Source organism: Petaurus breviceps, unplaced genomic scaffold, assembly GCF_028583685.1.
Source record: "Petaurus breviceps papuanus isolate PSGF00001 unplaced genomic scaffold, PetGlider_PUasm1.0 90897, whole genome shotgun sequence".
Taxonomy (NCBI): Eukaryota; Metazoa; Chordata; class Mammalia; order Diprotodontia; family Petauridae; genus Petaurus; species Petaurus breviceps.
Window position 1 is genome coordinate 13,533,536 of NW_027187374.1, and position 12,557 is coordinate 13,546,092.

The following is a 12,557-nucleotide window of genomic DNA, read 5'->3' on the forward strand; positions in this document are numbered from 1 at the left end:
ACAGAGGAAGGCACCCAACAAGTCCATCAGGTCACAAGAGTTTCCATGGAAAGTAGAATAGTCAATCAGTGAACAAGAATTTATTAAGTGCTAAACACTATGTGAGAGTAAAGAAGAAAACATTTGGTCCCTGCCCTCAATAACTCACATTCTAATATGAGAGATGACACACAAATAACTATGTAAATAAAATATCAATAGACAGATAGGAGAGAGGGAGAGTAAATGTAAGGTAATAATAATAGCTGGCATCTATAAAGTGCTATGTGCCAGGCATCTCCACAAGCACTTTACAAATATTATTGCAATTGACCCTCACAATAACCCTGTGAGGAAATTGTTAATATTATCCCCATTTTACAGTTGAGGAAACAGAAGTAGAAAGCGGTTAAATGACTTGCCTAGGGTCGTACAGCTAGTAAGTGTCTGAGGTTGGATGTAAACTCAAGTCTTCCTGACTTCAGTTCCCATACTCTTATCCACTAGCCACCTAACTAATCTATCCCAGAGGGAATCTCAAAGGGAAGACACTAGCAGTGGCAGGGAAGGGGAGGTGAAAGGAACACCATTTGAGGTATGGGGGACATCTATTGGAAAGACATGGAGCATGTATATCCTTTGACCTGGCAATCCACCATTAGATCTGTTTTCTACAATGATCAGGAAAAAGGAAAAGAAATATATGTGCTTTTTTTGTTTTTGCTTTTTTGGAGGGGGGAAGGTAGGGCAATTGGGGTTAAGTGACTTGCCCAAGGTCACGCTAGTTAAGAATTATATGTTCTAAAATATTTATAGCAGCTCTCTTTGTGATGGCAAAGAACTGGAAAAAGAGGGGATGCCTACAAAATGGGGAATAGCTGAACAAGTTGTGGTATATTATCATAATAGAATACTATTATTCTGTAAGAAATGACAAGCAGGTTGATTTTAGAAAAACATGGAAAGATTTGCATGAAATAATGAGGAGTGAAACAAGCAGAACCAAGAGAACATTGTATGCGGTAACAGCAATAATGTTCAAAGAATAACTGAATGACTAAGCTATAAATGAATATTCAAATCAACTACAAAGGGCTTATGAAGGAAGATACTATTCACAACCAGAGAAAGAACTGATACATGGATGTATTATATGATTTCACATAACTTTGTCAAATGTTGGCCTTCTCTAGTGCAGAGTTGGAAGGGAGGAAAGGAGGCAGGTTGGAGCTCAAAATGTAACAAAATAGAAAAAATTTTAAAAAGAAAATGTATGAGGAACAGTAAGCAGGCCAGCAGAGCGAGATCACAGAGTATGTGGAAGCAATTAACGTGTGTAGACAGGGTTAGGTTCAAACAATAAGGTTTTCTCTCAATTTCCATAACTGAATAAAGTTTTCTCAAAGAAGTAAGAAAGTTAAGAAGGGGCCAGATGTGAAGGCTTTAAATGCCAAACATGTTTTTATATTTAATACTAGAATTATGAGGACCTTTATTGACTGGGGGAGGCAACATGATCGGACCTAAATTTTAGGATAATCCCTATGAGAGCTGTGTAGGAAATGGATTAAAATGAGAAAAGACTTGTGGCAAAGAGATCAGTTAGGTTGGGGTTGGGCATGGTGAAATACAAGGGTATAAAGAATTTGAGTGTAAAGTTGAACTGATTCACTAAGGGATCAAGATAGGGAAGGGAATAAAGTATATAACCAGTACAGGAATCATCACCCCTAGGAAAAAATAGAGGAGAGGAGGGGTTATATGGTAAGGATAAAAAACAGGGTTAGGGATTGTAAAAGATAGGGAAAGATGGGATAATAAAAGATTACGATGAGATAAAGGAATTTCAGAGTTCATTAACAAGGAAGTGTAATACTTGTGGGTGATGGCAAAGTCAAACTTATGCTTATCTGTGTGTAGCTAAAGTAGAATGTTATGAGAATTGAATAGATTGAGATCTTGGAAATTAGCATGAGGGAGTATCAGTATATAAGTATCCTTACAGTATGAGGGCAAGACTTGTGGTAGACTTTGCGCTACTTCATCCTTCACTGATGAAAGGAGAATGCACTGGGGGTTGATAGACAACAGCCATCAGGATCTAAATGGGTAACCAAATTTAAATGGCATGGACCTCAAAGGAGAAGGAATTAGCTGAGTAATATTCACTGGAGGAAGATCTAGAGATAACAACTGGGAAGCAAGGAGAATTCTAAGGCCCCTACCTCAACCAGTGAAGCAAGGGATGTAGAAAAAAAAAAGCAACCAGTACTAGAAAGGGAGGTGGCCAGGGATGCAGTATCATCAGAAGGGAGCCAGGTCTCAGTGAGTGTCAGAAGATGGAGGGAGTGAAAAAGAAAAAGTTTAATATGAAAGCAAGTTTGTTAATTTAGCAGGCTTCCACAGAGCACAGCAGGACAGATTTGGAGAGGAAAACTGTTTGAGGGGGGTGGGAATAAGAAGGAAGTGGACAGCTGGAAATGGGGAATGAAGTTTGTACATTGGTAACCTGGGATTCAGAACTCCTGGTATGGTGAATATGGCAGGATGGGAGTAAACTAATCACTGAAGAATGAGTCCAGGAAAATTATCTATGGAATATCTGAAGAAGATAGGTGATTGTTCAAGGAAAGGCCTCCCTCAGACTCTAGGCAAGTCGTGATGCTATGACTTGTTGAAGTCTAAGAGGCCCATCACAGCAGGCAGAAGCAGATGAAGGTAGTTTGAAGAGAAGGCTATAGGCAGTAGAGGGAGGAAGGTCTTATCTTGGGAAAGGCTATATAAAGCAATGGAGTGTGCCCTAGAATAAAGACTGGATTTCAGACTGACATAGGGCTTGAAGGATTCCCTGGGAAGACCATGGAGGGAAAACAGAATCCAGAGGGGAGTGGTCAGATTATCAGGCAGTTGAAGAAAGCTATATGAATCCCATCCTATTGGAAACAGGTATTTACACAGTAGTTTATGACCACCTCAAAGCCAAATGGAAATCCTGTGCATCCAGGGAGGGAGGAAAGTCAGGTCAGAGTACTTTTTCTAAGTGCCCGGTGAGGAAAGAGCACCTGGTAGCTTACAGTGGAATACAGGAAGTTGAACAAAATTGTCAATGCTAATAACCATGTACATTCCTGTCCTTATCAATGTGGTGAACAGGGCCCCTGTGAGTGATAGGTGGGTAATAACCTAGCTGATGCCTTTTTGTACTCTTCCCATGGCTGAAACTAGCCAGGAGCAGTACACCTTCACCTGGAAAAATTATCAGTATTCCATCACCACCTTTCCTCAGAGCCACCTGAACTCTCTCCTTGCTACTGCCCCACTCTGCTAAGGCTCTATTTACTGAGGGCAATGAAGTTCACCAATACACTAATGACAAAACTGGCCAAATTAAATGAGGCCAGAATCAAGAAGCCCTTGGTTGTATGAGCCATCATCTTTCCTTGTACAAAATCCAGGGCCCAGCTCAAGCTGGAATTTTGGGGAATAAAGCAGATGAAGAAAATCCAGATAATTCTAGATGTAATAGAGGTTATATCCCAGCTCTAAGACCCAACAGTCCCACTCCTACCCCTAATTCATAGGGACTCAGCTCTTGAGGAGTGCAAATTTGTCTGTTTCATTGCTAGTTTTGTCCAATATTAAAAAAGGTATGTGCAACTGGATCTTAGCTATCATCAATCCAGTAAGAGGAAAATTTCTGAGAGACGGGGCTCCTGGCAGATCTTCCAGGTTGAGCTACAAGGTGTATGACTAAGAAGATTAAAATCATCATCCCTGACTCCTGGGTAGTGGCCATGCCAGGTGGTCTGGGGCCACAAGTAACTGGATGATCAAAAGCTTTTCCTCTTTGGGATCAGGACCAATGGAAGAATTCTGCAGATCCATCCCCTTGCATGTAGCTAATACCACAGACATATATTATTTGCTGACCTGACCAACCAGGCTTACAGGCTCGCTAGAATGACAGAAGTTGGGGAATATCCCAATCAGGATAGTGGGACGTTGTCATATTGCAGTGGACACAGGTCTATGTGATCTCCCTGAAGATGAGATAGTTAATTCTGCCTTAAGAGTATTATTTGTAATATCCCATGCTACTACTTCTAAAAGATCGGTATGGCATGATCCCATCTAATTCTCAATCTGCCTCCAATTAGCAAATTGATTACACTGACCCTTTTCCTCCATCTCAGGGCAAGAGGTTTATCCTTATTGCAACTGATACCTACTCAGAATATGGCACTACGGTGCTAGTCAAGTGTACCACCAAAGCAACCATCAGAGTTCTTATGGAACATATGTTTCCTTCTAAGCCCTTTTCACTGCAAAGGAGGTTCAAGGTTAGATCTGTTGCCATCACATCCATTGGGTTTTCCATTTCCTCTATCATTCTCAAGCATTCGAAATTGTTGAATGCTGTACTGGACTCATGAGACAACTAGTTCATCAACATGACTCCCAGGGATAGGTATCTCAACTGAGAAGCTGTATCCAAGATGAATTTGTACCATCCTAGGAGGAAGGAGAGCTCTTCTGTCCAACAGTTTCTTCAATCCAGTCTTCAGGAAAACTTATGAGGACAGACTGCTTTTAGACATAATTCTGGACTCTCTCCAGCCCTTCCTTATTCCATTTCCTGTTCAGTCACTTGGGTCTCAAGGTGCCTACCTCCTCAGAGGACTCTATATAGCTTAATCAAATGACTTAGGTCCTTTCAATTGGCAGGTCTCCTTCTTATAAGGAAGGTTCAGACACTTCCTTACCAGGGAAATCATGGAAACTAAGAAGTAGAATTGTTGGAAGGGGACAACATGATAATGACTGTGCCACAAATGTCATCATCTACACTGTGGCCTTGATGTTCCAGGTGCTGCTCCTGATCTTCATCTCCAATTTACATAGGATGCTCCACTGTGAACTGCCCCTGGCATCAACTTTACCATGGACCTAATTGTTAAGATTCAAGAAAAAGTATTTCTGAAGGGCAGAAGCAAAGCATGGGATTTCTGGTCTTGGTTCCTTCAGGGGCCGTTTTCTTTCCTTCTCCAGTATTACTTTCACCATGCTTTTCTCCATCTTTGAAGATAGGACTTGCCAGGATTGGCGACTAACTAGGTTATCTAAGCGGTATAAGGTCCCCTAGAAAATTTTTTACAACCTTTCCACTGAGGGATGGGATATGGTAGATGCAGAATCTACTACTAATATGGTTAGCACTCAAGGCAACAGGTTCTATTGCTCAGCTAGAAATACACTATTCATGGCCTAAGAAGACTAGGTCTCTTCTACATAACTAGTTTTCCCTAAAAAGGAGTGAAACCATCCTTGAGATTAAATAGGTTCAAGAGTCTCCTAAATGCTTTAAGGATTGATGTAGCTTCCCAGTAGTCAAAACCCACCTTGTCAGCAGTAGGTGCTCTGGAAACTTGACGAATTTCCCAAAGCCATGCTAGTCAACATGCCCTTATGACCGACCACCAGTATGACAAATGTGCTGGCAAGGGTAGCTATGCCCAACTGAACCAATGCTGTATCTTTGTGAAATATCTTTTCCATGCTATTATTGAAGATATTTCTTTCTGTTAAATTTTATTTAAATTCGGTCCCATTATGAAATACTTAGTCTCATTTGGTTCCAATCCGAAGCCTGAATCTCCAGACTGGAATGAGCCAGGCTTAGCCAAGGACAACATAAGAGAGGCAGCTAATTGCATAGGAATAATGTTATAAATGGGTAATTGAACAAACAATGATACCACAGGACTTTACACCATTATAGTGTGGTTGAATTATATTCTATTAATAGCACTACAAAACAATGGTAAAAGACACAATTTTATATAGGATATGTATGCCCAGTGATGTGCTAGTAGATATTTCATAACTACCACTTTGGAGGGAGGGGTTTATGGTTTTTAAGCTTAATCAGAATTATTAACATTTTCTCCATTATCTTCCCAAGTCTAGACAATCAACAAAACAAACAAACCAAGATGTGGCATTTGCTAATCTCTGAGGTATGAATGTTCACTGAAAATTTAACAACTGATTGTCATAAGCCAGTTAAAGCTGGCTCCATCACATGTCTAGATATACAGAGAGCAGTTGCATCATATATGAAAATACCAGGTTCTTCACAGAAACATTTTCTGGCTCATGAAAGTTACTCTGACTTGTTTTCTGTTTCCTTTGTTCCTGTGTACAAGAAAACTTATCAACTCTAGTTTCTGCCTTTTTTTTAAACGAAATTCATTTGGTAGAATTAGAAAAAATTACATAAAAATTAAATAAAGTATAGAATAATAAATACAGGAAGACATCAATTAAAAATAAAAATTGCAGTCACATACAGTCACTCTCATAAACTGAGAAAAAAGAAATCACCAAAAATTTGTAAGGTATGAGTAATGAATGAGTACTGAAAAAGAACTAAAACATAGACATAAACATCCCACCCCCCCAACACTATTTTAAAAAGCTAAAAGTAACAGTTTGAAATATGCATACTTACATTCAGTAAAGAAAATACTTAGCATGGGCCAACAATTTTCAGCCCTTTCCAATTTACGCAGAACTCTGAACTCCCCTGTGTATTTCACCCAGTTGAAAGCCTCCTCAATTGCCAAGATTTTCTGTTACAAATATAGGGAAAATTTTTAAAATAAATTTCTCCAATATCTGAAGAAACAATTAATCCTTAAGCATTTATTAAATACTTACTTTGTACCAAGCACTGTGCTAAGTGCTAGGGGAACAAAAAAATAAAAAAGGGAAAACTTGTCAGCCCTCAAGGATGTTATAATCTAATAGGGGAGATAGTCATTACAGACAACAAGCATGAATCTGCACATAGGTATATGCAAAACAAAGCAGAAAGAAAATAACTTTAGAGGGGAAGGCAGGCACCAGTAACTAGGGTAACTAGGATGAAGAAAGACATTTTAATGTTTTCCTATGTAGCACTTTACCTTCCATTCAACCAGTGTTTATTAAGTAGCTCACCAATGAACTGAACCATATGTTTTCATTTTAGGGTATTTGTTCTTTGACACAAAGGCCATAAAAATAAAAGTTATTTAGCATGTCAGCACAGACACACATGACATCAGGAGCTGCGAAGCCCAGCCATAAGTACTGCATGAATAGAGAGATGATAGACCTTCATCATAGTCCATTAAAATTCAAGATGGCTCATTCCAAGAGAAATAATGACAAAACCTGGCATTTCTGGTCTGATATCTGGATTGGTTTAATGACTAGGCTACTATGTGACTGGCCTGGTCATGGAAATCTTTTGAGTTTCAAATTTTCTTGCAATAGCAAAAGGAAAACAGAAGGGCTAATGGTGATGGAAAGAGGGAGAATGGTCTTGGTACAAAGTAATGGAGAATATGATGCACTGCTTCCAGACTAAGGACCAATCCAGAATCTAGGAGTTTGAATGGACTATATTAGAAATATCATGTATTTTATAGTTCAATAACTACTAATGATAGGGGTGGCCAGGTGGCGCAGTGACTAAGAGTGCCAGCCCCAGAGTAGGGAGACCTGGAATCGGTTCTGGGCTCACATACTTAACACCCACACAAAAATAACTGGCCATGTAACCTTGAGCAAGTTACTTAACCCTAATTGTTTAAAAAAAAAAATAACTACTAGCGATAGAACTCAGTTTCTTCTAGTCAACAGAAAATGCCAGTCAGAGAATTAGGAACAAAGAGAGAAATAGCTAGATAAACAAATTCAGTATGACTGACTTTGCTAAAGTTTACATAGTCTAGAGACATAAATGATTATTACTTTGAGAAGCACTGTAATATAGCAGGAAGAATAATGGGTTTTGAGTCAGAATAGATTCAAAGGCCAGTGGAGAGCCTTATTACCTGTATGACTTGGCCACTGGGGTTATCAGTTTCCCTATCAGTAAAATGAGGAGGGGGAAAAGGCTGAAAGAATTGACCTTATAAAAGGGCCTTTCCAGCTTTAAAATATGATTCTATAATAGTAGAAATAACTCCAGGAGTTCTGTACAAGTTTCCTGTACTTAAAACACAAGGCTGGAGGATGAGGTAAGAAGGGAAGTATAATTACTACTAAAATTATTATAAACATATGTAAATATCTACATTTTAGAATATTATATAAGAAAATGTTAGAATATTTTAACAGAATGTGCACTGGACTTGAAATGAGGAATGTTTAGATTTAAACCCTGCCCCTTACTAGCCTTGGGACAATGAACAAGTCACTTCGCCTCTTAACAAGACTCCTCTGTAAAAGTGTGGCAATAATACTTATGGTAACAGAGTTGTTGTGAGGCTTGTTTGGATAGGACAAGACAGTTAAGTATTCTGCAAGCCTGAAAAGCTACCCGTTAGCTTTTTTTTGTACTTTTCATGGTAAAAACTGGAAGAGAAATTGGAAAAAGTGGGTGCCCATCAATCAGAAAGTGAATAAAGTATGGTATGTGAATGCAATGTAATACTGGGACTTCAAAGAAATATAAGGTTTTCAGGAATTGATATAAAGAAAACAAAATAAGGAAAAGAATAGATACAATGGCTACAATAATATAATAGAAATACTGGAGAGCTAAATTCAGCAATCAATCAATATTGATTTTAGAGGAGAAATGATGAAATATACTTCTTTTCTTGGGGAAGAAAGAAAAGAAAGTGGAAAAGAAAATGACACTATGGATGCTGAATATATATTCTGACAGATGAGGGTGCTGTAATGCTAGTTTTTACTTAACTGCATTTTTTTTTAATAAGCCCTCTCTAAGGGTTTTGGAGGAGAAGGTTATATTGGAAAACTACTGGGGTAGAAATGACAAAAGGCATCAATTAAATTAAAAAGTCAATTGTTATTACTATGGTGTTAAGTTATAAAAAAGAACTGTCATTTTTTCCCCCTTTGGTCCTTACTCTCTAAATGAATGCAGACAGATCAAATGAATTACGACATTCAACAAAATAATTAACTCCTCAGTGGCAAGGAATTCTGAGTTATTCCTGACAGCCAAGTTGGGAAAGTTCAGAGTTGGATATCAGGTAAGACTACAATAAATTCAAGTTGGGTAAAGTAGGTGGGGAAATAGGGGAAGAAGGGGCACAGTCACTTTCACCAAGGTGGCAACACACTGATTCTGTGGTTTTAAAGTTTGAAAAAGTACTTTACAACATTTGAACCTTACAACAATCCTATAGGACAAACATCATAGCCATTATTCTCATTTTACAGGTGAAGAAACTAAAGCACCAAAAGGTTAAAGAATCTGTCCACAGTGGTGCAGTATCAGGCTCTCCAGGCTCAGGGGTCCAGCACTCTGTCCACTGCCCTCGATATACCAGAAGAAAGGAAATGAGTTCAAACACCAGTACTTCTAAGATGGGTCAACATTTGAGGGGAAAAGAATGCTGGGAAACAAGAAACTATAAACCAGAAGAAATTTTGATACTTCTCTATGCAATACAAGTGGGTCTTTTAAGTATCTGAAAATATTATCAGTGAAAGATGTAAGGATTTGTTTTCCATGAAAGAACAAGCCAACCACTATAAGTATATTCAATAAATATTTTTGCTCCTTTGCCTTTCTATTTCATCATTTGCCAGAATTAAAGATTTCTTAGCTGCTCGAAAATTTTATTACATGTTGACTTATTAGACATTAAAAAAATCAACTAAATTCTCAGACTTTATGGCAAATAAAAACTACTCTTTTTATCTGCTTAATGTTACTGAAAAAACAAACTTCACAACATACATATACTTTACTTGATGGAAAAAGAATTGTTGCAAACAGCATCATACTACTAAAGGTGAAGGGGCCTATCCAAAGCTTCATTTCCCTTATTATATTAAAAATTTCCTGAAATGGGGAGAGTGATCTTGTTAATAAACCACAATCCATGGAAGGAATAGTACTATAATACAGAAAGAGGCAAGTAAATGATGTAATGTTTAACACTTACATTTTCTATCTTATAACCAATTCTCAATATACCACCGATAAAGAACTGATCATCCTGCAAAATTAAAAGAAATTAGAATCATAAGTGGAAATTTTTCCGTTTAAATTTTATTTTTATTTTCTAAAGAAAAACCCCCCAAACCTTTGGCATTTTGAATTAAGCTAGTAATCTCACAAAGTCTTTGATAAATAGTATAATTAGTAAATCATGCAAAATACCTTCATACCCAAGAAACCACAAAATTACAATTCAGAATTTATTTTAAAGGTTTTAATAAAAAAAAATCAATCATTTATAACAAAAAAGTACTTTTTAAATGAGTACTTTTCCTTAATCCCTTTTGCATTTCCTTAAAAACTATTCCCTCAAAGTTACCACCTTCTGGATTTTTCTTAATAATACCCTGGCTGATCTAAAATATTGTAAAGGGGGGGGCAGCTAGGTGGTGCAGTGAGTAAAGCGCCAGCCCCGGAGTCAGGAGGACCCGAGTTCGGTTCCAGCCTCAGACACTTAACACCAACACACACACACACACACACACACACACACACACACACACACACACACAAACTAGCCGTGTAACCTTGGGCAAGTTACTTTAACCCCAATTGCCCTCCAAAAGGCAGAAAAAAAAAAGAAATAAAATAAAATATTGTAAAGGATTATCAGAAGAAGGTATTACGAGGAATGATATCATGGAGCCTTCCTATATTTAAGACAAAAATTGAAATTCTATCTAAAGCTTTAACTGTTGTTATTCTTCAGTTGGTTCAATCATGACCTCATTTGAGTTGATTTTTTTTGGCAAAGATACTGGTGTGGTTTGCTATTTCCTTCTCCAGCTCATTTGACAAATGAGAAAACTGAGGCAAACAGGGTTAAATGACTTCCCCAGGGTCACAAAACTAGTAAAGTGTCTGAGTCCAGATCTGAACTCAGGAACATGAGTCTTCCTGACTTCTGGTGCAGCACTCTGTCCAGTGTACCACTGAACTGTGTGGGCTTTATTTACATGAATCTATAACATGTGGCATCAAACTTGTTGAAATCTGATTTCAGACATGTAGTGGGTATAGGACCCTGGGTAAGTCACTTCACCCTGTTTGCCTCAGTATCCTCATCTGTAAAGGATGGCTCTGGAGGAGAAAGTGATGCTAGTGACCTTGCACAGCCCTCCCTCACTCAAATCAAAGTCAACTGCAAGTCATGTCATTATCTCCCTGATGTCATGGTCCTCTTCGAGAACAAAGTACAAACACAGGTCAAACGGAAAACCACAAATTAACTTTATGTATTTTGTAATTTACTTTCTTAAACATTTCTCAATTACATTATAATCGACTTCAGACCACAATCAGACCTCTGGTCTATACAACTTCTGGTCTATATGATGTTTATAAACAAACTAGTCTGAGGTAGAAATGGAGATTTTTTTTCAGATATCATGCTAAAATTTTTGGGAACAGATTCAGAAACACCTCTATGTCATAGATGTTTATGGAAGAGACTATGGGCAATACTATTTTATACTCTTTGGTTCTCAATTCTCTAGTTTCTCTCCCAAACACCTCAAACAATAAGCTTACAATCACATGACATCACTAATTCTCAGGATGACAGAAATATAATTTTATGCAAACTTTTATAATCCTGAAGGAAAGGGGCTGGACTTGATGACCTCTTCAAATATCTTCTTGGTCTGTGATACAACATTGGGTATTACTGAGAGGTCAATGGTCAGCAAATTATTAAACATATCCAAATACTCTTTTTTTGTGAAATGTTTTTATTTCAAACTTAAATACACTTTTCATAACAATATAATCACAGAATTTTGGAGTTGAAAGAGACCTTAAGCAAAACTTAATCCAACCCCTTATGTTATGAAATGAAAATTAGTTTGGCAGTTGTTTGAAGGATGTATTGGAGAAGGAAAATACTTGGGCCAAGAAAACTAATTAGGAAGCTATTGTAATAATAGCCCAGGTGGGAGATGATGAGAACCTAAACTAGGCCAGCCAGGTAGCTGTGAGAGAAGTTAAGGAGATGGATGCAAGATATATTATAGAAGCAGAAACAGCAAGATTTGACAGCTAAATGGATATACAGAGTGAAGATGAGTGAGAAGTTAAGGATAATATTGAGGTTATAAACCTGACGGACTGGAAGGATGGTAGTACCCTTAATAATACATTTGGTATAGGTGAGAATTTGAGGAAAAAGATAATGAGTTTTGTACTGAATCTAAGACATGTTAAATTTTAGATGTCTCTAGGACATTCAATTTTAAATGTCCAAAGGCAGCTGATGACATGGCATTGAATTGAAAATACAGACCTAGGAATTATCAGCACAGAAATGATCATTAAATTTACACATGAGGATATGAGGTTACCACTGGAAAGAAGGGAGAATCCAGGACCGAACCTTGAGGTACAGCTACAGATTGGGGTAGTGGTATTAGAAATGATGATCCAACAAAAGAGAAGGAGAACAGAAAAGCAGACAAGTGGTAGGAGGAAAGTCAAGACAGCAGTGCCATGAAAACTGAGAAAAGAATGTCCAAAAGGAAAGGGTGGTCAATCAATTCACTTACTCTGTGCC

At 37.8% G+C, this 12,557-nt stretch overlaps 1 protein-coding gene across 11 annotated transcripts in view; it reads right to left on the reverse strand.

Moving 5' to 3' along the window:
- The window catches only part of TTC3 (tetratricopeptide repeat domain 3), a 189,011-nt gene that overhangs the window by 163,792 nt on the left and 12,662 nt on the right, over positions 1-12,557 (reverse strand). For all 11 annotated transcript variants that reach the window (XM_069075029.1, XM_069075031.1, XM_069075032.1 and 8 more), the window contains 2 exons: positions 9,954-10,007; positions 6,491-6,611 (listed from right to left, as the gene is read on the reverse strand). In XM_069075029.1, the coding sequence (XP_068931130.1) occupies positions 6,491-6,611; positions 9,954-10,007 (175 nt within the window). The remainder of the gene's footprint in view (positions 1-6,490; positions 6,612-9,953; positions 10,008-12,557) is intronic.